General features: G+C 40.6%; 3 protein-coding genes across 4 annotated transcripts; 1 reads left to right on the plus strand and 2 right to left on the minus strand.

Moving 5' to 3' along the window:
• The first annotated feature begins 421 nt into the window (after window positions 1–421).
• On the plus strand, window positions 422–8,115 carry ulk3 (unc-51 like kinase 3). 2 transcript variants are annotated; one of them, XM_079555737.1, is made up of 17 exons: window positions 429–507; window positions 843–979; window positions 1,072–1,212; window positions 1,287–1,407; window positions 1,500–1,595; window positions 1,700–1,843; window positions 1,941–2,023; window positions 2,580–2,735; window positions 2,915–3,020; window positions 3,157–3,197; window positions 3,304–3,406; window positions 3,566–3,630; window positions 3,718–3,796; window positions 4,823–4,863; window positions 6,931–6,978; window positions 7,052–7,115; window positions 7,785–8,115. In XM_079555737.1, the coding sequence occupies exons 2-17, from the start codon at window positions 875–877 to the stop codon at window positions 7,799–7,801; spliced, it is 1,410 nt and encodes a 469-aa protein (XP_079411863.1). In that variant the 5' UTR covers window positions 429–507; window positions 843–874; the 3' UTR covers window positions 7,802–8,115. The 2 variants fall into 2 exon arrangements, with proteins under 2 accessions (XP_079411864.1, XP_079411863.1); XM_079555738.1 differs by lacking the exon at window positions 6,931–6,978 and having other exon boundaries at window positions 422–507.
• Window positions 8,116–11,299: 3,184 nt separating this feature from the next.
• LOC306962635 (growth arrest-specific protein 1) lies at window positions 11,300–13,796 on the minus strand. The gene has a single exon (XM_079555845.1). It carries the CDS (start codon window positions 13,289–13,291, stop codon window positions 12,536–12,538), a length of 756 nt encoding a protein of 251 aa, XP_079411971.1. The 5' UTR covers window positions 13,292–13,796; the 3' UTR covers window positions 11,300–12,535.
• Window positions 13,797–16,198: 2,402 nt separating this feature from the next.
• On the minus strand, window positions 16,199–19,794 carry cplx3b (complexin 3b). Its single transcript, XM_079554878.1, has 3 exons — window positions 19,076–19,794; window positions 16,996–17,083; window positions 16,199–16,898 (listed from the first exon to the last, which is right to left on the minus strand). The coding sequence occupies exons 1-3, from the start codon at window positions 19,231–19,233 to the stop codon at window positions 16,674–16,676; spliced, it is 471 nt and encodes a 156-aa protein (XP_079411004.1). The 5' UTR covers window positions 19,234–19,794; the 3' UTR covers window positions 16,199–16,673.
• Between the last annotated feature and the right edge of the window lie 4,162 nt (window positions 19,795–23,956).

The raw sequence follows: 23,956 nt of genomic DNA on the forward strand, positions 1-23,956 counted from the left end.
TGCGGGGCTTCATGTCTTTTTACTGTCATTACTGCCACCTTCCGGATGTATGTTATAACGACAGTTTCCTCGTCTGTTTCTGTTTTTCCCAATCTGTATAATTTATTTAACTTTATAATAACTCGTCTATTGTCTACTGTTCTCCTCAGTGCCCCATTTACAACAGCCACACCACATCAAGGACATGTTTTTGCTTCATTTCTTTTTTTATTCTTTTAAGACAGAAACATATTTGGATTCAAAGGTAGTAAATTCCTCAGTTACTGTTGCTCAAACTTTAATCACTCCGTTAATCTAAAATTCAGAAATTATTTAAGGCAAGCAAACAAAAAAGAGCAGAACATAGAATAAAACTGTTTAGTGTAGTAGCACACTCGATACAGTAGGGGGCGATATGCTAATCCGCCAGTGAAACTGAAAGAAGAAGAAGAGCGCTGTAGCTGCTGTGAGCTTTGCAGAAACAAGGTGTAAACACAGCTCATGTAGATGGGATTGAACTTCAGGCAAGTGACAGTCTGTGTTATTGTCTACAAAAAGGTTTAGCCATCTGAAATCGGGCGCTTTCATTTCGTCAACTTATACAGCTGCATGAAGAGCTAACTTTGAGGCTGTGGCTTAAGCTATAAAACATTAGCTTATCAACTACTTCTGAGTCCAGAATTATTCTTCATTGGCTTCCGCACCAATCTCTCCCTTGCTGTTCTCGACGATATAACTAATAACAAGGAATTCATCATTTGGGTTTTACAACATTTGATTTACAAGCTGCCAAGTCAGAGTATTTTATTTCTCAATACATTAAGTTTCTCGCTTTTAATGTTGCTATGATGTATATTATCTAGATGTGGCATGGACAACTGATGGTGTCGTGAGCATGGCAACGACCTCCAGCTTTGCCCCACCTAAACTTGCAGAATTTATACTCACAGAGCGTCTGGGTAGTGGGACCTATGCTACAGTCTACAAGGCTTACAGAAAGGTGGGTGTCTTGTATGTGTATGTACTTCACATTTGAAAAATCTATAGCCATGTTTGATGTGTATATTTGTCTATTTTTGTGTTACACTTCAGGGGGATAGCCGAGAGGTGGTTGCTGTGAAGGTAGTTGGAAAAAAGACATTGAATAAGGCTTCTACTGAAAATCTCCTCACAGAAATTGAAATCCTCAAAACTATGAAACACCCGCATATAGTCCAGCTTAAAGATTTTCAAGTAAGTCCTTCCCTTAAATGTGTTTTTATTAGCTCTGAATAGTCTAATTGCAGTCTTTCTAATTGCACTCGCAGTGGGATGCCGAGAACATTTATCTGATTCTTGAGTGGTGTTCCGGTGGAGACCTTTCCCGCTTCATACGTAGTCGCAGAATTTTGCCTGAAAGGATTGCCAGGCGTTTTTTGCAACAGATTGGTAATTCTCTGTCCTTGTTTATTTATACTCATAAGTTCCATATTGTGTAATTACGGAGAAATGATGAGGTGTAAATCTGCTTGTACCAACAGCTTGTGCACTCCAGTTCCTTCACGAGAAAAACATTTCACACCTTGACCTAAAACCGCAGAATATTCTTCTAAGTGGGTCTGTTCTTAAATTAGCAGGTGTGTAATAAATGCTTTAAACCAATGTAGTTACTAAAAAGTACAATGCAGAAGATACCAATTGTATTATGTTTGCTGTCTTAGCCTTTTTTTTTTCTTTTCAGATTTTGGCTTTGCTCAGTATATGTCCCCTTGGGATGAACAAAGTGTCCTGAGAGGGTCTCCACTCTACATGGCTCCTGAAATGGTGTGCAGGCGGCAGTATGATTCTAGAGTTGATCTCTGGTCTGTGGGTGTGATCCTTTATGGTGAGTTTGCGGTGTCTTGTAATGTTATACGCCTCACTAAAAATACCATCTTCATGAGCGATTACATTTCACTCAAACTCGTTATGCATTGATTCAGAGGCATTGTTTGGGCGAGCACCCTTTGCTTCAAGGTCATATGCTGAACTGGAGGAGAAAATTCGCAGCAACCAGCCTATTGAGGTCAGGATTCACTGATTCACTGAACTTGTGTCTCGTTCTCATGATCTCAACCACTAGATGGCGCAATTTTACTATGAGTTAACCCTATTTTATGTTAGTTTTTGATAAACATTTCATTTAAATTTTTATCCCAGGTTGATCTAGAATACTCTTAAAGCTGGGGTACCTGACTTTTTGTTGTTGTAAAGTCAAATTTATTTTTGCCACCAGAAAATATGTTGTAAACACTGCAAAACAGATCGTATTGCATTGTCTTCACCCAAATTTGTATTGAGCGATATAAGATGGAAGTAAAATTTAAATTAGTGCAATTTATTTTGGGGGTGGTTCCACTTTTCCACAACAATTCGGGTGTGCAGGAGGGATTGTAACAGCTATAAATGTGCCAAATGAGCCATTTTTTTAACAGGAAAAATCAGGTACCCCAGCTTTGATATACGTACAGCTTGTTTTTGTTTTGTTTTTTATACATTTTCATAATGAACAATCTCTCATGGCTTAAATTCAATATCCAAACTGCTGTATTTATATTAAACTGATAACGTTTGTGCTGTAGCTCCCCCTAGGGGCGAAGGTATCCAAGGACTGCAGGGATCTTCTGTTGCGCCTGCTGGATAGAAATCCAGACACCCGTATCACCTTTGCAGAATTTTTTTTGCACCCTTTTGTGGACTTGGAGCATATGCCGAGTGCAGAGAGTCTAAGTAAAGCGGTAAGAGAATATATAATAGGAGAGACAAGTGTGTAGAGGTGAATGGGTGTGATTGACTGAGCACATGTTCCATTCATACTTGGAAAGCATGTGCTTTCACTCAGTTCTATCCATACATTCATGAGGGTAGAAAGCTGCCGCAGTTAGTATTCATTATGGTTCCTGTTTCCTCCTTTCAGAAAGACTTGGTGATGCAGGCTGTTCAGAAGGACCAGGAGGGGGATAGGAGCTCTGCACTCTCTTTTTACTGCAGCGCACTTGAGCACTTTGTCCCAGCTATTCACTGTAAGTGGCACAGTCGCCTTCATATCCTGTCATATTACCTTAAACAATGCTCTTCTTTAGCTACAATAAACCATCATATAAACTATATTTGATGTTAAATTAGTTAGTTAATTAGTTCACTTGCCTCCATCCTCAGATGAAACAGATCGACTACGAAAAGATGCTCTGAGGCAGAAGGTAAGTCAACTCTCTTACAAATAATCACAATTTGTATTACACACATTTCTTTTAGATGTTCATTGTTATATCACATTGTAATATAACTGCATTTGACCATTCACAGGTCCGCCAGTACGTTTCCAGAGCAGAAGAACTGAAAGCACTAGTGGCATCTGACAACAGAGTGACCTTTAAAGAGGCTCAAACTGCAAGAGATGTCCTGCGAGGTATTACTGCTCAAAGCAGCCAACATTTGCTGATACTGCAATGATGCATTGGCATCCTAGTAATTGTGCTATGATATTGTGTTATCGTCATATAATACCATAATTTGAAAAGCAACATCACGCTTCATAGTGCAAGTGTGTAATTTACTATGTTTCCAGAAATGTCAAGGGACCGCCCACGACTGCTGGCTGCTTTAGAAATGGCCTCTACCGCCATTGCAAAGGTTTTTTTTTTTAATATTGCTAGAATGTTTTACTGTGTTTACTGCAAATAATAATTATGCTCCCTCTTCTTGACCTTGTCTTTGTAGGAGGAGAGTGGAACAGATGATTTTGAGACCCTCGATTTATACCAGCTGTGTCTTGGAGAACTACTGTTGGCATTAGCAGGTACTTGCCTTCAAGCTGAAGTCTTGCAGTATTTGTGAGTTCACAAACACATGAGAATCCATCTTGAACCACTCCTGACTGCACTGTTTGAAACCAAACCAAGAGGGGTTTGGGCCAAATAGATGCTAATTAACAATGCAACAACGACAAAAGCATAAGAGGTATGCTGCTACATATTCCAAAAAGGTTCATTTAGTCTTCTTGTGTTAACTTGTTAACCTTTTCTTTTAAATCAGACCAGTGTGTTTTTTCTCATACCTGACAGTTTCGACTGCTCACTTTCTGCGGGTCTTCCTCAGAGTTTGTCACATGGTGTTCGAGTGATGTCACAGTAACGTCATGTGACAAACATTTACAAGTATTCTGCTATATGCTCACAAACACACACACAACATTTTTCTGAAAATTGAATTGAATATTTAATGCAATTGCAGTGTGCTTGATCCAATCAGCAGCAAATGCTGCTTCATTAAGACTGGTTTGATTCACTGCATTCATATGTTTGAACTGGGATAGAGCCCAATCCTTAATGCTGCGAGGGTAGAGCGCAAACCTTGAAGCCAAATCTTTTTTTTAAAGTAATTCACAAACGCTCAAGTATAGACTGTCTATCACACTCATGATCTTGTCTGGAGGATCAGCCTAATGGAGGAGGTGGGACAGACTGATCCAGATGTGGTTTTGAGCTGGAATGAGGCCCAGAGCTTTGCGTTTCCACTCAGGTTACACACTTTTATTGCTTTGCAGAATTTCTTTGTGGAAACCCTTCTGCTTTCCCTCAAAAGTATATGTGAATCTTTTCTAATGCAACTAAGATTAACTTCAGGGGGAAAAAATAGGTCTTCAAAAGTTTTTGTTGCACTCGTTCCTTTTGCCTCTCACCACAAACTATGAACACTGGCACATATCTGGCACATTTTCATTCTTGAGCCTCCGAGCACACTGTAGGAAATACAACCTGGACCTCTTGAGCAAACAATTGAATACTCTCTCCTCTTTTCTTTTTCTCATTACGTTGGTGAGCAGCAGAGACCCCGGGCCGTAGGAAAGAACTGCTCCACAATGAGGTACGTGCGGAAAGGAGTCTGCTTGAGTAGTCACAGGATGAACTATCTGTCAAGCCTAGCAAAGCCTTTAGCTAACCCCTTACATCAAACCAAAGTACTGCACTCCTCATCACACATGACCCAAGGCTTTTCAGTATGTTTTGTAGCTTCTGCTAAATTGACAATATTAATCACCTACACCACTCTGTCATATTGAAAGATAGTAGACGTAATAGGACCGTTTAGGAAGCTAAGAGGGGGTGTTGAAGGATGATGCTGTTTGCCCTGTATTGATGAGTCACAACCCAGTAATTACTACGATTACCATGTTATTAAACTTTTAGGTACCATGTTATTTCCATGCTACTGACGCGCAATTAAACAACAATCTTTTAATAAAACTGCAAGGATAAATGTCATGTGAGGTATGTAAGGTCCTGTTGATCAGTGTTAACTAATTGCCAGTGTTGGGGAGAATACTTTGAAATTGGATTTAGGTACAGATTACTGAATACTCGCCTCAAAATGTATTTAGTAACCTAATTTAAAAAGTAATTAACGATTAAATGAAATGTCTCAATTTGAGCATAATAATAATAATCCAAATTTGAGTTGTTTTGACTTGTTTCAATACATTTCGTCATTATTTTAGGTAATTTGGTCTTAAAAATGAAGAAAATTGGTCTTATCCAGGGGTGTCGAACTCATTTGGGTTGTGGGCCGAAATCCAGCTTCCTTGGCAGGTCGCTGACTGCAAACAAGAAAATACTATTGAGAGAATAATTTTTCAATAAAGGAATTATATTGAGCTGTGATTTTAAAATATTTCTGATTTGGTCAAAAGCCTGGCACTGTGATAATAATGGTTCACTCTGTGAGTTTCTTATATACACTGTCGTCATTGTTCATTCACTCCACACTCGGTGGTGGTAAGCTACCATTATAGCCACAGCCACCCTGGGGCAGACTGTTAATTTACCACTTGACTATAATGTGTTGTTTATATCCTGATCTCTCATTATGTCAGTGCCCTCTGCTGGACACGTGTGGATTGATTCCCTTTATTTTTTAATTTAAGATGCCCCCTAGTGGCTGAAATTAGCATTCTGGTTATTTCCTTCAAAATTCATAACTCTGCACAGGAATGGGCTAGAGACTTGCTCTTTTTTTTGACATACTCAGGAATTTATGCTCTACAGCTCACTGGCCGCCAGCTTGACATGTCTGGTCTTACCCCATTTTCAGTTTTACTTTCTTATTACAAGCGGGATTACCATAGAACAATTCTGAAATGTCCTCAAACTTGGTCAGATCAGGAAAAAAGGCTCAAAAAGGCTCAAAACAAGATGCATTTCTTCTTTATGTAGCGTGTGATGTGTTCCATTGATTATAAATGAAAAAGTAACTACCTAAAATGAGTATTCATACAGTGCATGTGTTCAGTTACTACCCCACATTGCAAATAATAGAAGCAGTTAGGTTTTAATTGTATGTACATGAACACACGAACGAGGTGAAGATGCACACACAACCTGGCAGCCATTAAACTGATAAAAAAGATATTAAGAAAGTTTGCACTTGTAGTTATTGTACTCAGAACGACTCAGTCTGCAGAATATAGTAAGTGGTAGGCCCTATTGAAGTTTTACGGGTGCTTGTCTAAGTAAATTCAGATGCGGCTGTAATAATCTAACTCAGCATTCGGGAGGGGGGTAAGATTGAGAACATATGTGTGTGAGAACCTTCAAGACCCAACACGAGCAGTATGACTGGCCTCCATGTGTGTTCATATCTACTGCACACATTTTTATTTAGTTTACTTCATTGCGCAATGGTATTTTGAGATGGGCATTTTTGTAACCTCTTGTTGAGTGTTCCATATTTATTGTTGGGTAAAGATTATATGGTTAAGTGTCTAGGGGTTTTAGGAATTCAGGGTTCAGTTCAGAGTTGGCAAACGGAAACATTTATAGTTATTGAAGTACTTGTAAACACTGCTCAGATCAGTGCACAGATTGCTAATCCCATTGTTTGTCTTTATCTGATGTGTTAGTATTCCATTCCTGTGTGAATTATGTGTTTCATCAGATTAAAAGCCTCATGTCCAGAGCTGAATACCTCAAAAAGCATATCAAGGTGAGTGCGCATGACAAATGACTGAAATGCACAATGCAGTCCTTTTAAAACATGTTCATATGACCGTTTACAGATGCGGGAGACTCAGAGTGACGTATCTATGGATCGTGAACCATTTGCAGACTCCGTGAAAAGCTGTAAGTGTCCCTGTGAAATCCTGAGCGTATGAATCATAATCAGTGTATAGATATTTAAATTGTAAAGTTATTGCGACTGCTGCGTGTTTCCTGCAGCTCCACATTGCTCATAAGGTCACAACTGTCTAGTCGAAAGCCTGTTTATAATGACACAGTGGGGGAAATGGCGGTGTTAAGAGGGTTATAAAAAAGGGCGCCAAATGAAGGGCACAAACGTCTCCTGTGAATGATCGCGTCTCATGGAGAACAGTGTGTGATATTCCTGCTGTTACTTTAATAAAGGCCACATTACATTCAGTCTAACCCTTGGCGTGAATCCAATTGCAGCTGCACGAGAGTTTGAAGGAAAGCAATGCTGACATAGCACCACAATAGTCATACTTCACAACTAATAGTAAATGTTTACATCATAGGAATGGCTCGGTAATCAGATGGAAAGTATGGTGCATGGTATGGTTCATTCTGTTTTTTCATCAGTAAAAAGGCTGTATATTACCTGGAAACTCTCACCTTTATATTTCCACCGTACTGCCATGTTAATAAGGCACTGCAAAGTAAAGTACAAAAAAACTATTTTCAATATAATTTTATTTTTGACCCACCTCTTTATATAGGGAAGGTTTATACTTTTTCATATTTTAGTTGTTCTGTTTATGTTCCTTTTCGCAGCTTGCTGTTTACAATAAAGAAGGAGAAATACTGCTCCCAGCTGAGAGCGACACCCACCCGTCTGGGAGCAGACTGGACACGGAGCCAAACATTCACCTGACGAGGCAAATAACAGCGCACCTTAACACGCTCTCACTGCTGAAGCTGAAGTGGCTCCTGTTTTGTGGAATGTTTTCTCTTCATGATTTTGGCTGGTGCAGTATTTATTCTCATGGAAGGAAAACATGAGATACACATGTGTCTTAAAGGTCCTATGTTATGCAAAACGACTATTTTGAGATTATGACATTGTTTCATCATTAACCTATGATTTTTGTTTGTTAATTTAAGCTCTTTTCTCACAAACTTCATATATTCAATCGGGTTTTAGGTTCTCCATTTTGTCAAAAGCCTAAAATGGTTGTGTTCACATGACATCACAACGTTCTAAAGAGCCTATAGTTTAAAATTGAGGTGGACGGCGGTAACTATAGTAACTGCGGTAACTGGCGAACTGCTGATTTTTTCATCTTAGTTTTTGGTTAATATCTCAGTCATTATTGGGAGAATCCACATGAAACAAAAATGGTCACAAAGTTCATCGTCCTCTCTGCCGGGACATATGAACTGAGAGTTGTGTTGGACATGCTAAATCGTGAACGCCACCTATTTACCAACTGAGTATTTTTAAAGTCCCAACAGGTTCATTGGACTTGAGCAGATCCATTAAGTGTTCAAATTGCCTCAACTACACATTATACCTTGCTAATATACTAAATGATCCTCACCCCTCTGTGACTGAAAAGTCCAGGCTTTTCATAGGCTTAGAAATTAAAGCTCTTTTGTTGTTTTTCATACATTATTTTAACCTCTTCAACCCCACCTGAATCAAGCATGTTCTTCAGTTTGGCTTTACTCAAATATAAAAGCTACCTGTAAAAAACTGTCCAAGTAGCAACTAAAATGAGTCAAAAACGTGACAAAAAAGAGATGAAAAAGCCACAAAAGAGTAACAAAAAAGATGTGTGATGAAAACACAACAAAAACGCAATGAAAAAAATGTCAAAAAAGTGACAATTTGGAAAAACGTTAAGAAACTGATTTTCTTTGATGAATTTTGTAGGTCTTAGCTTTGATATGAGGTGTTACACTGGCCTATAGGCTGTAAGCTTTTAGATTTGGGACTGAAGAAAATACACTCAGTTAAGGCAGGGGTTAAGAGGTTCAGTTATAAAACATGAAGTATTGTATCAAGTGTGGTTTTAAAAAGCATGAGTACGCATTAGTACTTGAACTTTTTAATTGTGTATTTGGTAAAAAGTTTTATAACGCTGTTGTATTGCAAAAAAAAACATATCCCATGAGCATTTTCATGCAGAACTAAAGGGAAGCTTTGGCAACAAAATGCAGCGCACCGTCACAGAGTTAAGAGGTTTTACATTTTATCTTGAAATTATAAACTACAGCTTCTACTAATGCAGTGATTGCTTGCGGTAAGAAAATATATAATTAAACTAAAATATCCTAATACTTACAGATCAACAGTTTACTTGTGATCTTCACTTGTAATTTGAGAGATTACTGCCTGAGTTTACAATCACATAGTAGCTGCCTTTGCTTTGGGTTAACCACAAGCTGCCATGCATTTGCCACAGATCCCGCCCTGTTCACCACTCGAGAGTAAAACTAGCCTTGATTTTTTTTGGCACTAGATCTAAACAGGGATATGCTGAGATGCGAATGATTCTGGGATCAAACCGGCTTTTCTATTGCGAAAAGGACTGTGTTTTACGATAATTTAGTACTGTTTAAAACTATAGCATTGAGAATAACATAGTAACTGGATTTCCATGCTGTTTTACACAACTGACAGTACAGTAACAAGAGCCAAGTTCATGTTTGTGCTGGCCAGGTGTCCTCGCTGCTGAAATTTTAATTTGGACAGCTGTGATTTTTTTCTTTTTTTACAATGTATTTATCATAAAAGAAGGAATGCTTATGGAAAATAAAATGTATATAATGAATGCTCGTCTTGACAACAGTGATTTCACAAATGCATGAACACTTTTGTTTTCTGATCTAGAACGAGAAAGGAAAGACTTGGTGTGAGTTTTGCGTGTTTCTGGCCACCGTCGTCATCCTCTGGCAGGGCAGTCTGGAAGAAAGCTGGCTTATGTGCGCAAGGGCGGAGAGAAGGGCAGGCGAGGGAAAGTAAGGACATTTCATAATTATACGACTTGTGTCAATTTCTGGGTACACATTGAGGAAGTAATAGCTGTTTTCCTGTACTATTCAAAGCCATATACTAAAAAAAATGCTGTGAAGTTAATTTATACCAAGAAAAAAATACCCAAACTACACAAAATGTTTCCGGATCTCGCTTTGTTTTTTTTTCCCTTTTGGCGGCAGCAGTTGGCTAATGACGCCCACCTGACCTGCCAGGTGTAAATCGGTGCCAGACTGTACAACAGCACAGTCCTGAGCACCAGACCCACTCACAGCGGCGCATGGAGACACGGGCTGTAATTGGTTTGAGCGCTCACATTGTTGGCTCAGCCTTTTTTTCCGGTTAATTATGACATGAGCATTTTGCTGCCAGGAAACTTTGGAGGCAGATTTGACCCTTTTTTTCTGCTTTGTTGCTTGTTTCTGGGAGTTGTGCCAGTTTATACTGCCCTCAAAAAGCAAAAAGACTTTCTAAATTATCTGTTCAGATCTTTCAACGCACAAATTCAAAGATTCTATAAAGGAAACCTCTTCTATTCTGTGATCTAAATATCCCGTTGTCTCCTCTGCTTGACCACAAACTACCGCATTGTGGCTTTAATCAGCCTGTTTTTGTCGTGTCTTGGTGCCCCTGTGTTTCCAAATGACTCCTGAATCTTTTCGGGGGTTGAACCTCATCCATAAAGAATGTCCGTGTTATAGATTCTGTGTTCTACTGACACAGCTCCCCCCTCTCAGAGTCAGCCTGTCATTGTAGCAGAACATTGTACCTCTGACAAACAAGGGCCGCGTAAATCCTCTGGTCACTCCAACTCTAAAACTCTGAAAAGGAGTTGAAAGTTTGTTTTGGAGAAATGCTGAAGAAAGATAATTTAGAAAATGGCTCCAGTACAGAGCTGACTCTGTACCGCGATTATGCCCCACGCCAGTTCTCCGCTACCTAAGGCCTCTCTACTCATGTTTGTTTTGATTCAGATCCCAGACTTAGACTGGGTGGTTCTTATAGACCATGAGGAAAGATGCATAGCTAGTATGTCAATGTTTGTAATTGATGTAATACTACAGCTGCACACTGTGTTTTTTCTTCTCATGTGACAAAGTGGACTAAGCTATTTTTCCTGAATTTTTATTTTACTTGAGTTGTGGCTTTGTACTTTTAGTTTGTTAGCGTGACTGTAAAAATGAGAATACATACAAATTAAGTTATACATTTATTATAAAAACATACAGTCTTCTCAGGCACTTCACTTTAAAAATCTGTTATTTTAACAGGTTATATAAAATCTCAAAAGTCTAAATAATTTTGCCCTTACATTGTACAGTACAGCATTGTACAGTGGCCAGACAAAGGCTTTTCTGAGTAAACTTCATCAACTTATAATATATACACATTCTTCATATGTAGCTTCATAACTTAACATTCAACAATGTCTTGTAAGACTGAAAAGGTTTGAGGACCAAATGTGCCTACAAAGTATCGCAATGTCCAGCAACAATAAAACTGGCTAAATGTGAACACATCAGAAAACCACAATCTCAGTTTTCTTGAAAAAAGTGAGTATGACTAATGCTGCACATCTGGACCGTTTTAGTCACAACCTGGTTCACTAGGTTTTTGTTTTCAAAAGACTTGCTTGGACAATGTATATGGAGACTTTTTTTTTTACACCATAGGGTCAACAAACTATCGTTTAATTGTCCTCTCTTTGCACTTTAGAAAAGTCTTCTAGTTGTGAAATATTTAGTTCTCACCAGCAACAAACGCGTTGTTCTGGGCTGCTGCTTTGGTGTGAAAGCAGCAATAAAAACAGAGGTGTTTTAAAGGCGCAGGGGCAGGGGGCACACAGGAGGGAGGAGGACCAGGGTCCAGGAAAACTTCAATAAAACAATCTTGCAGGGGGGATGGGCCCCAGACAGAGTGCTGGAGAGGCGCTTTAGTTAATTTAAGTACTTGATCCCACACCCTCGCCTGTCCTTTGACTTTTCCCACAAATATTTGAAGTGTGGTTTCTGCAACAATGCCCAGCCCCATCAAATGGAGAGCAGCGCAAACAGCATGGATGTGTCCAATGTTTGTCTAAGGTCTTAATAAAGTCAAACTTCAAGCACCACATCACTGACGGCGTAACCAAGCAAACACAAACACTTTAAAGGCACACAAAGTAGCATTACATCTGCATGTTCTGTGGGTTTAGTTTGGCTACAGGATTTCATTTAGCTTGGAAAAGTTTAACCATTGTATTCATAGTTTTACCATGGTGATACAAAAATACTGTGCTGTACAAAATACATTTCCTGAGTTGGTGCAAGAAAAAAAAAGCTTTGCAAATTGTATGTTTGTGTATTGCCTACCAAAATTGCTACTGTGCTTACTGTCAGTGCACTACTAGAATGAAATTGTTCCAAAGCTGAAGAAAATAAAAATACAATAAATTCCCTGGCCTTATCCAGCTGAACGGCTTTGATGCTGTGCTCAACAGTTTTGAGGCAAATCCCCCCCGGATCCCGAGTGCATAGAGCTGAGTGGAGGGACAGACGGACTGTCTTTAATAAATCCATATCCAGAGTGAATAAGAAAACAGGAGAGTCACACAGCTGGGGAGTCTGTCGGCAGCAGAGGAGTAGTCCAGATACACGTCCTCTCTGTCACTTCTAGGATCATAGTCTTCGTCCTCATAGATGTCCTCCACATCAGGCTGGTCTGAAATGACGCTCTGATCTCCTATGGAGCAGAGCTTGCTCATGTTCTCTTTGACCACTTCACAGAAGGGCCTCTCCACCCCATCGCAAACACAGCGGTTTAGCAACATGCCATTTGGGATGAAGAGCATCTGCTGAATGGTGGATTTACATTTGGAGGAGCACTTCCTGCCATTAAACAGCTGGCCGCAGTATGACAAGTAGGCCGTGAGGGAGGTGTGGCAGCTGCTGTCCTCTTCGCAGCGCTGCCGGGCCTCCATGCAGCCTATTCCCCCAGCGTCGCTGGGATGTCTGCGGGGGAGGCATGGCTCTATAGCTCGCTTGGCGTTTACGCACTCTGCGTCTTGCGCGCACTCGCAGCTTTCCAGGTCAGGCCCGCTGCGAGTGTGGTTCAGTCTGATTAGTGCGCTTATACAGTGGCTCGGACACTGCTGCCTCGTTCCTCTGAGGTTGCCTTCACACGCTGCCAAATACTGACTATAGGCAAGCTCGCACTCCGGCTCCTCGTGGCACCGCAACAGCGCCTGCCAGCAGATGAGCTGAGCGTCCAGGGCCACAAGCACCCATGGGAAAAGGGCCAGGGCTCTCCACCACCATCTCATTCTCAAATGTATTTAGTTCAGCAAAACATTAGGACAACTAACACTCAATGGGCGTCTCCAAAGTGCAACTTCATGGAGCATTTCAACTTGCTCACATCAGCGTATTTTAACTTAACCTCTTCAGTAGGGTTAGTCTATTAGAAGTAGAAATTGGCTTGAGTTAGACCTATAAGAGGAGCGGGCGTAATGCACATCCAGAGAACCTTGTAGGCGAGCTCCTCCAGACCAGCGGCGGGTCGTCTGCTGTAGCAGCTCCCAATGCCCTCCGGGGCTGTCCAAAGTTAACTCGCACACTTAACCACGCTTATCGTCCAAAACCCACTTGGAACTCTTGCTGCTTGCCATGGTTTCTTCAACTTGAAAATGTCCGTTTTCACAAGCGCTTACCGCTATAGCGCTCCGTGATTTTAGTTTAATATGTCTCTCTGTCGCATTCTGTCCTGCTATGTGCGTCTTTGTCCTCTTTCTTGCTGTTACGCTTCACGGTCCGCCGAACATTTCCCCACAACACCCCTCCCTCTGTTGAAAAAAAGAAAGAAAACTTTTCCTCCCCCCTCTCCGGCTCTCATTTACAACCCTGGCCAATGATTGGTCGTCATTCAGGAGTCGGCTGGGTCTCACTTCGAGGCCCGTAGTCAGACATATCTGCGCAAAAAAACTTTTTTCCTACACGAAGATAAAGATTAATGAAAATGTTCATCATTTGCCTTGCATGAAACTTTGACCCGACCGGTGTGGTCAGTTTTAAAGGCAATGCGCAAGCGTGAACAAGGAGCCGTAAGACACATTCCTTTGTAACCTGACTTTAACATAATAGCGAGAAAACATTATGAAAAAGGGCCCAGCTTTCTCAATGCATGTTGTGTGCATTCTGGAGGTTGTAATTGTCGATTCCTCCCCCTTTGCATCCCCTGCCAGTTATTCTGCATATCATTAAGCCCCCCTGATTGATGGACAAGAATAGCAGAGAATAGTATTTTCTGGCCCGATTCACACCAATTGTGTCAGATTGGCCATGCAGTGGCCCAGTGTCTCTTCAGATGAAGATTGTTCACGCACTAAGGCCTATCAATGGGGACGGGTTTAAGCATCAATATATTTTACAGCTAAACCCTTTCACAACGCACTTGAAACTATCAATGGCCCCTTCTATTCAAATGCAAATCAGCTATATAGCCTATATATCCATAGATGTTGCCTGTGTGTGTTTATGTATCTAAATATATAAATACATATACACACACACACACACACACACACAGGCAACATCTCTTATATCATTTAAATGAGCACCTAATCTGTTGTACTTTTGATTTACACCCAAAAATCCATGATGTGCTGGCCATTTTTCTGTAAATAATTGCCTTTTTGTGGTTACGGACTTGGCCTAATCATCTATAGTTTCAGGTGTCTATATTTAAATGCACAAATGTCTCCATCTGGTGTTCAAGTAGCCGCACAAGCTGCTCATCAGTGTGGTGCCATGGATAACACACAAAAGAACTGTATGATCCTAAAAATAGGTTTATTGCAGAATTAATGCCAGATACACTTTAACATTTTAATCAGCATTGAAAAAAATAAATTAACACAGGATGAAAAGTGTGTCTTGGCAGCAACTTCCTTAAATGTCTAGTTCACAGGATGACAAGACACAAGTACAACAGTAATTAATACTGATTATATTGCACACTCATACAAAGCAAACTCTTGCTTTATGGCTTCTATTCCACTCTTTATCATAGCCTTATTATAGAGGCTATGTATATAATATAGGAACTTACTGAATCTCCTCTTCTGCTTATACTGTTCTTTTTCATTACATCAACCACCACAGTAATAACAAAGTATTGAATTATTCATTCATTCATTCACTAAGGTGGCATCCAGGAGACACGGACCAAAATGTGTTGACAAAACATTGAAAGCTATTGAATTTTGCACAGTACACATTCATTTCAAACTAAAACCAAGACTAAACATTTTTCAATGTACAGCAGCATTCTCTCGTACGTCACTCCTGTATTTTAAATGATCCAAACTACGCAGACAGCACACCAAGTAAGTGCCCATGTACCATCATTCCTGACAGCACTCTGAGCTTCGGGACATAGTTCACAGAGACACCACTGACAGCTCACATCGGCAAACACAAATCTACAAGCACAAAACGGCACCACAGAGATGCAAGGGTCAATGACGACGGGGCAGAGGTCAGGAGAAAGATAGCAACGTTACAAGGCGTGGTGAGCTGACGAGTTGCTGAGAGTATAGACGGCAGCAGATACATGTTAAACGACGATTATTTATAAACCCACCGGCTCTATTCACATCAGCATTTACATAGAATTTGTGCTCTTTCCTTTATTTAATTGTTTCGGCAAAGGCTTTGGCTTCTAACATAGCTATATTTATCATGTAAAGAGCAGCTTGTCCTTTTCATGAAGTATGTATCACAACGCCATTGGGCTGCGACTTAAATGCACACTGTGTGGGTTTTAGTAAACCCAAGTATTGTAAGTTACTGCCTGTTAACAAACTAGCAAAAGAGTGGTTACTTAAAATCACCAAGGCTTTAGTGGAAATTATCAAAGGGCCTGATATTGGTGGAAGCAGCATGTAGTTTGTAGAGCTTTAACATAAACCTTGCACAGACGTCCAAGGCACACCAGAGTACAGAAAAGATCAGCTTCCTATATAACCCCAGGAACTACACAGTTACACAAATCTACTATTATTTGATTGAATATTGCCTTCTTTATATTGTGCTTTGTATAGTATCATAATCAATGTCAAGCAGCCACAAGTCAACGAACCTCCCTCAGGAGCCACTGTTGGTGCGGTCGGAAGATGTTTAAAATCCGCCCCAGTGGTTAATTAATGGGCTGACCCCAGATAACAGCTCTCCATTCTTTACACACTTATGACTTGTCTCCATATTCTGTAGTATTGTTTTAATGGCGTTCATGTAAGGTATAGAGAGGGGCACCTTTGGACTAGGAGAAAGAGGGGCTCTGTATTAAGAGAGGATACTGCTCTTCAGAAACAACTTACACATGAGTGGGTAGAGCCTTATTGACATGGTATGAAAACGCAATGCTGAAAGGCTATGCATGAGTAACAAATGTCTAGTAGTCCTACGGTTTGCCTCTTTCTAGTATGGCTTCAGTCTAATTGTGCACAGCTAGAAAAAAAAAATAAAAAAAAATGTTTGGCTCCACTAAATGTCTTCCACTAAGGCATCTAGAGTATTTCCACCTTGTGAGCAGCTTTTCCTCTGAGAAAAGAATTAAATATTTGTACAACTAAATCTGTAGTCATCAGAGAGAGAGAGAGAGAGAGAGAGAGAGAGAGAGAGAGTGTGTTTGTTTTTGTTGCCAAATCACATTAGACTGCAATTCTCCGTCTGCTTTTTTAGATCTTCCAGTGTGGCCTGGGCTTTGTCTTTCAGTTGGTCGATGTCCACGTTCTGAATATTGGACAGCTGGCCCAGGACCGACTGCTTGTGCGTTTCCTCCTGGTTGTCCTCGGCGATCATCTTGGCCAGCTCCGTGGGCAACACAATGTCGTCTCCTGCCTGTTGTATTTGCGTTTCGTCGTTTTCATTCTAAAGGTGAGCGCACAAGCAAAAAACACCCAACATTAGGAAACTTGGACTTTTCGCTCATCACAGCATCAGAACACCAAATATGCCTCCATTTTACCTTGGGTAATTTGTACTTTTCTCGGAAATGGGTCCTAACTGTGGCCCTTTCAGCTTTCTTTTGTGCAAATTCAGCTTCTCGTTCTTTTCTGCAAGAAAGAAAATGCAAAATCGGTGATACTGTTTTACTGCAACACAGTCTTTTATGAGGAAATAAGTAGCAAATGAGCTGCTGAGAATGAAAAGATGACTCACAACATTAGTCCAAGTTTGTAGCTGACAATCAAGCATTTTCTTTATTGTTTTTTATGGGGCAGGAATATTATGCAGGAGACAAGGCAACTAGAAAGCACATTTTCCTGTTTTTTTCCCAAAGGGATCTGAACTATTAGCAGTCCACAAGGATAACTGTCAGCCCATACATCTCATCACAGCCTACATCTCTCCACGATCCTTTCATCTTCATAAGCCTGGAGTGTTAGTGGTGGAAGCTCATTAAATATCCAAAAGGGATTACTTAAGCAGGACACATACTCTCAAACGGCTACCTCCAAAACACAACGTGCAAGAAACCACTTAAAACCAATTAATGCAAACATGGTTTATCATTTCTTCCATTCAAATATTCATGTAATTTCTTCAGTTCTTGAGTTTGACGATCCAGGGCCAAGACCTGATGTGTCCAGCAGAGGGCGTGCTTTTGACCACCAACAGACTAGACTTTGCACAGCGTGGATTCACCTAATTATCTCAACAGCAGAGTTTCTCATCAATACTGTGCACTAACTTGATGTCTGTGTATGAAAGCACATTAAAATAATACATTGCATAAGCATACATTTCCCCCTGATGCTGTGAATAACATCTTGTGTGCGCCCAAAATATCAAATCAGTAACACAATCTTGAGAGGACACACAAGTGTTGGTTACACACTGTTCTGCCAATGGAAGGTCATCTATATCCAGGCTGTTGTTTCTCGATATATGCTGTGTATTAACATAAAGAAGCTTTTCCTCGAGGTTCAAGGCCCATGACACTCTCTTGTGGCCAATGAACAAAGGCCTATGTCCACATTTTCAAGGGCATCAGATGACCAGTTGTCTGCGAACCCTGGCATGGAGCGTGATGAAATGCTTCTCTGTGACATGCCAGTGCATCCCACCCCCCCATCTACACAGCACTTTATCAAGGCAGAATGGGCAGTTTGGTGATGTACGCCCTTGTTTAGCACCTTTGACAAATAACTCACTTGCACTGAAGGTCACATTATGGACGTCATGCCTTTGCCTCCCAAAGAGTCAGAGCTGGACGCTTGGTGTTAATGCTGCCAAGGTTTGATTTGTATGTCTTACTCATGCTGAACACTGAAGAGAGTGTTTGCCTCACACATGGAAGATCAGTGTACACAGCGTGACTGATGTTAACAGTCATTGTAAATTTAGACTTGGGTACATTGCTTCGTGACCTCTGAAGACTTGATCAGCCAATCAATAGTCACCACTGTTTGAACTCTGCCCAATGACCTTGTTACTGATAAACTGAAGGTCTTTCCCTTGTCCCAGGGGATTGATTAAAGACAATTCAAACACTAATAAGCATTAAACTAGACAACTAGACAGGGACCAGGGACACACACGGAATATCACTCTTACTCGCAAAGGATTATAAAAGCAATACAATATAAATACACATTTAGTCTCAATGTTGAAACTCAATATAATGGCTCTTTTTTAATATTTACCCAAAGCTTTGTTTTTGTTATTCACAGCATCATATTATATTTAACACACTATAGCCTTTAATCTGTGAAGGTCTGAACGTCTAAACGCAAACTTAAGTATGCTGTATGTACAGAAACCCAGTAGACATTTCTGCAGACGAACGACTCTGAAAGGAATTCCAAATTAAAAGTGAGACTACATAATTTGCTGGCGCTGAGAGACGGAGAACTCCCAGGGCGACTGGAGCAGCTGTGCGTGGAGCGCTCGCATTATTGCACTGATGCGTAAAAAGCTCCGTGTACAGTCTGCTTTATCGCGCGCTTCGGACACGGAATTTTGTCATTACGCGGTTTAGGTGCTTTGATCTTTTATATTTCGGCGTACAGTTTAAGAATCACATGCTATAATAGTTATCTTACTTTTCTTCCTCTAACTGTTGCTGATATTGCTCGAATTCTTCTGGAGTCATGCCGTGCGCGGCCGCGTCAGTTTTCTCCACTTCAGGTTTTTCTTCTGTCAGTCCGCCCGTCAGGTTCTTCAGCTGGCCACCCACCACGTGCTTGACCATAAACGCCATAACTGGTCCAAGGCAGACCTACACCTTTCGTAGGAGAAGTTGAACTCTTACTGTAAAGCGGTAAAGAAATCCGTAAAGTACCGCTCAAAGTGAGTGCGATGTCGTAATGGGTGATGACACAGAGAATTAAAATCAGGAGAAGTATCAATCCAAGAGCGCGTCTGGAAATGGCAGTTTCAGCACCACTGGACCTGGACAGCTCCGTGCGTGAAGGATGAGACGAGCTGCTCCGCTATGAGTCAACAAGTTTGGCGCTCATCTCTACCAATCCTGTCGCTCAATCCGCGCGCGGCGCTCCCTCCCTTTGCCCAATCCCAGCCCTGACCGACTGGGCGCGCGCCTGCACCGTGGGCTGCACGGGATCCAGTGATTCGCCGTCTGATTGTATCTAGGCGTGCAGTTGACTGCGCTCCGGGGACGAGGACAAACAACACGTGACATGCCCACAGCGTCTCCTGGGCTTGGTGACGGCGTCTCTATGAGGGTCATGAAGCAAACTGATTTTGTCAACCCACAAGCAGCCCTTAATTGTAACAGCTTCAAATGGCTGCATGTCCTGTCCAGACACAAGTTCACTAGATTGGCATAATAAATGGTAAACGATGTCCAGAGCGTCTTGCACTGTTGGGTTATGCAGAAGACTCATCCTAGAAAATGCAGTCTGACAGCTGCACGAATCACAGTCAAGTAGTCCTAGCTGTGAATACGAAGCAGCCTTATTTCAGAGAATCATGCTGGCAGTTGGAATGTTCTAAAATTAGACCTTTTGGCTCCAGTTACATAGCCATGTAACACAATGACGCATGTGTCTGAAGCTACCACAGCTGAGTGACTTTATAATATAATCTAAACCGGCTCAAAATGATAATGTATATAGTGTCGCGTCATATTTCTGAGCTCAGACTAAAAATACATCATTACATCCTGTGACGATATGGTGATGCCATGCTTAGCCGGCATCAACATGTTTGTGAGATATTTCCCTCTTTGGAAGTCTCTTGACATCCAATGTGTGGATACTTTGATCTCAAGTCAACAGCATGCTGATCCTCACAGCAGTTTGACTCCTAGAGTGGCCTAGTTTTCTGGTCTCTGTGGATTGGAGGCGTCAGAGCAACATTTCAGGTTTTTTTTTTTTGCCATATAGGATTATCCTGGTCCTGCTACCATATCTGTCACACATTTTGAATCTGCCACCTGTGACTGGCTGACAATGAACAGGGTCTTAATCAGAACTAAAATCTGTGAAATTCAATAAAAAGGGAATTTGCCTTACCAGCATGTTTTACTATCAAATCCCTTTGCTTTTCATATTCAAAGCCATGGAAACTGGTTCTCCGAGGCCTCTCTCGGATTATGACTGAGTCCTATAACTACAGGTGCACTAGAGCAGGTGGAAGCATTTAATCCCTGATGATGTATATTTCTCAGGCTTACAGGTGGAGTGTGCACAATACCTTAGTAAACCGCAGCTGGTGCTTGGTATGTAAATAGGTAAATACACATGCGTAGGGTTTCATTTTGCTGTCAAGTGCATTGGGTCTGACTGACACAGGATAGCTCATTTTCAGACATATTCTTTTAACTAATGCTGGACAAGAAAAAAGTGTATTTTCATGCAATTCTCCATTTGCACCTCCACGTTTGAAGCACTTATTCCCAAAGACCGCTTCACTCTGCCTAATCATGGTGACATCATGCAAATAAATGGAGTGAGTCAACACAGGGGGATGATAACGCCAGCACTGGAGGTATAGATTCTATAGGTTTAGAAATATGTGTGTAAGGGGGAAAGATGAATGTTAAATTACTATGACTCACACTCACTGATCATCTGCAGTGAGAGTGTTACACCTTTGTTTCTTGTTCAGACAAGGGATTACAGTTTTCCAATGAGTGTACCCCGCAGCAAACATTGTGCACTCAGAGCTGACCCCATTAAAAAGCTTTTGACAGAGAGCAGTATGCGGTGCTTCCGTCATGTCCTGACATTATATTATAGTAATACTGAAAGAAGTGAGACTGCTATGTGCCAAGGGCAGAGTGCTATGTGTGCTGAAGATTTTTTGATAGGACTATGAGCAGTGTAAACAGGTGGGGCCACAGAAGAGTGACACCATATGTTAGAGAGTCAATCGCACAAGGCACAAGTCTGATGCCCCGCAGGCTGTCCAGGAGGTGCTGAACTGCACAGCATGTCAGCATGGAAACTGTCCTTCTGGCTAACATCAACTTTAAGTGCAAGAGGTGGCTATTCCTTTTCTTTTTTTTGTAAACGCAAACATGATGCCGCAAGCTATATCCAGTTTATATTTTGAAAGGATATGTGTTGTTATCCTATCCCCAAGAAGGTAAAAAGAGAATCTGACTGTAGGACTATATAAAATCAATATGTGCGACTTTTAGAACACGTGCTTAGTCTTGTATTTAAGAGCTGCCAAGAGCCATTCATGAAATAAGATGTTAATTTAAGAGATATTGTTGTTGCTCTTTTCTCAGATCAAGATGGCATTTTTATCCATTATAGAAACCCTATTAAGACAAAGCCACCTGCTACTTTTGGCACCAGCGAGGTGATGATAGCACAAAATGTAATGGAGGAAATGTGATTTAAAGGAATAGGCCACCGTTTTTACATAATGAGATATGTTCTTACCTGAGTTTAGACGAGTTGATGCGTAACTGTCTGGTCTTTGTGCGTGCACTCAGTCATGCAAATGTTGTTAGCATTTAGCCACTCCCAGCAAAGGTATAGCTCCAAACTGGGGAAGTTAGAAGTTACCAAGCTGTTCCACGTTTCCCCTATTTAAATACAGTTACGTGAAACGTTTCACAATCCGTGAGGCGTAATAACGACATTACTGTGCGGACATCGAAGTATTCCAGGTGTTCTTAAGTCTCAGAGTGCCCCTTTTTATCTGCTTAGAAAATCAACATGTGTCATTTTGTGTAACTAGACTTGGATTGTGTAACGTTTCACGTAACTATATTTAAATAGGGGAAACGTGGAACAGCTTGGTAACTTTTGCGTGACTGAGCGCACGCACAAAGACCAGACAGGTACACATCAACTCGTCTAAGGTAAGAACATATCTCAGTCCCAACGCTGGCCTATTCCTTTAAGTATATACACATTTTCAAAACTAATGGGCAGTTTCTTGTATATTTAATGCATGTCTTTGTCATCACGCAAAAGCACTTTCCTGAGAATTCAGTGAATAACGACTTGGTCCGACACTGGTACCCAAATTATACATTGGCATGTCGGAAGCTGTGAAAACAAGCTGCTAAGAGACACACTTGGTGACGACATTCGCAGCAGAAAAATGCTTTTAACAGAAGTTGAAGAAACTGAAGCGCAAATGTTCAGAGGATTGTCTGGAATAGGCTGCTAAATTGAGTGTGAACTGAAAATAAGAACACAAACTGGTCAGAGATGTCACACAGCAGCTGCTGTCCAAATTGCAATCGCAGATAAATGGAAGGCAGAAATTGACAGGACAAATCAAAACAAAATATTGTTCAGAACAACAACACACACGCTGTTCCCAAAGGGAGGTATTGTATAGATACATGGTGGACATCCATCGCTCTTCTGAAGGGATATGACAGACAATATGTAGAAACCTCATATCATACACACTTTTTGCTGTTGTCATGGTGAGATAACTAATTTTAATGTTTATATGCGGGTCATATTTTCTGGATAGAACATAGGAAAAAAGAACAACAGCATCTATTTCAGACACAAGGGCAGTCAGTCAATAAAGAAACTATTGATTAGTTTACTTTCAACACCAAGTAGGGTTTGGTTTTAAAACAAAAGAATCTTAATCATTATTTGAATTGGGACAGTGCACATTAATCGACATGTGTTTTTTTTTACATGTAAATGTGCCTGAGTTAGCCATGTAGGCTAATTTTCATCCATAGTCCCATGGCAGGTTGATATCAAGACAGATAGAATAGGACATACAACAGGCACAAATATACAGTTTTATTCAAGTTATTATTTTCAACTTCAGTTTGGCCTTGGCCAATGATATGTCATGCAAATCTTTAGTTTACTTGTTATACAAAAATATGTATATTTGTATTCACTTACAGATGCATAATCAAATTTCACCACTGGACCGGAATCAAGGCTCGGACATAAGTATACAGGGCTTAGGGCTAATACAGGGCTCTTTGATAAAAATAAATAATAATAATAATACAAATTTAAATTAAAACTTTCTTCATTCAACTCTTCAATTATTATCATTTTAATTTTTTTATGCCAAGAAACTATCTGGATATGTCGACAGTGCTGTTCCTTCTTAAAGGGACTCAATGCAAGTTGATCATTTTTATACTCACTACTGCCACCTCTGGTCTTGTGCGTAGCTGCAGCTTCTAAGCTCGTGCTGACGGCACTTCGGACCCAAAGTAACACCTTTATGAGTGACAGTGCAGGATTTTAGAGGCAGTTGTGGTGAACAGGTCTGGTCTCATTCTACACATTAGGACATTGCGGGAACATGTAGGGGAGGAAAATACTTAATTTTTTACATTTTTAAACTCCGTATAGTCCCTTTAAGTCATTTTCAGTCAGTGAAAATATGAAAGTTCCAATCTTCCTACTTTAATTCAGTGGCTAAAATAAATTGTCATTTTGCACTCTTAGCCCTTCTGGTCTTTATTATCTGTGAAACTGCTGCCAATGTGTTAACCCTAATTTAAA

Source organism: Gobius niger, assembly GCF_951799975.1.
Source record: "Gobius niger genome assembly, chromosome: 4".
Taxonomy (NCBI): Eukaryota; Metazoa; Chordata; class Actinopteri; order Gobiiformes; family Gobiidae; genus Gobius; species Gobius niger.

What these genes read in the sequence shown, in the direction of transcription:
- cplx3b (XM_079554878.1), bottom strand. Translation starts at nt 19,233, where the DNA reads ATGGCGTTTATGGTCAAGCACGTGGTGGGTGGCCAGCTGAAGAACCTG. An exon ending in CAACAGTTAGAGGAAGAAAA is followed by an intron (nt 17,084 to 19,075) that starts GTAAGATAACTA and finishes TCTTTCTTGCAG; the next exon opens with AAAAGAACGAGAAGCTGAAT. An exon ending in AAAAGTACAAATTACCCAAG is followed by an intron (nt 16,899 to 16,995) that starts GTAAAATGGAGG and finishes GCTCACCTTTAG; the next exon opens with AATGAAAACGACGAAACGCA.
- ulk3 (XM_079555737.1), top strand. Translation starts at nt 875, where the DNA reads ATGGCAACGACCTCCAGCTTTGCCCCACCTAAACTTGCAGAATTTATA. An exon ending in TCTACAAGGCTTACAGAAAG is followed by an intron (nt 980 to 1,071) that starts GTGGGTGTCTTG and finishes GTTACACTTCAG; the next exon opens with GGGGATAGCCGAGAGGTGGT. An exon ending in AAGATGCTCTGAGGCAGAAG is followed by an intron (nt 3,198 to 3,303) that starts GTAAGTCAACTC and finishes GACCATTCACAG; the next exon opens with GTCCGCCAGTACGTTTCCAG.
- LOC306962635 (XM_079555845.1), bottom strand. Translation starts at nt 13,291, where the DNA reads ATGAGATGGTGGTGGAGAGCCCTGGCCCTTTTCCCATGGGTGCTTGTG.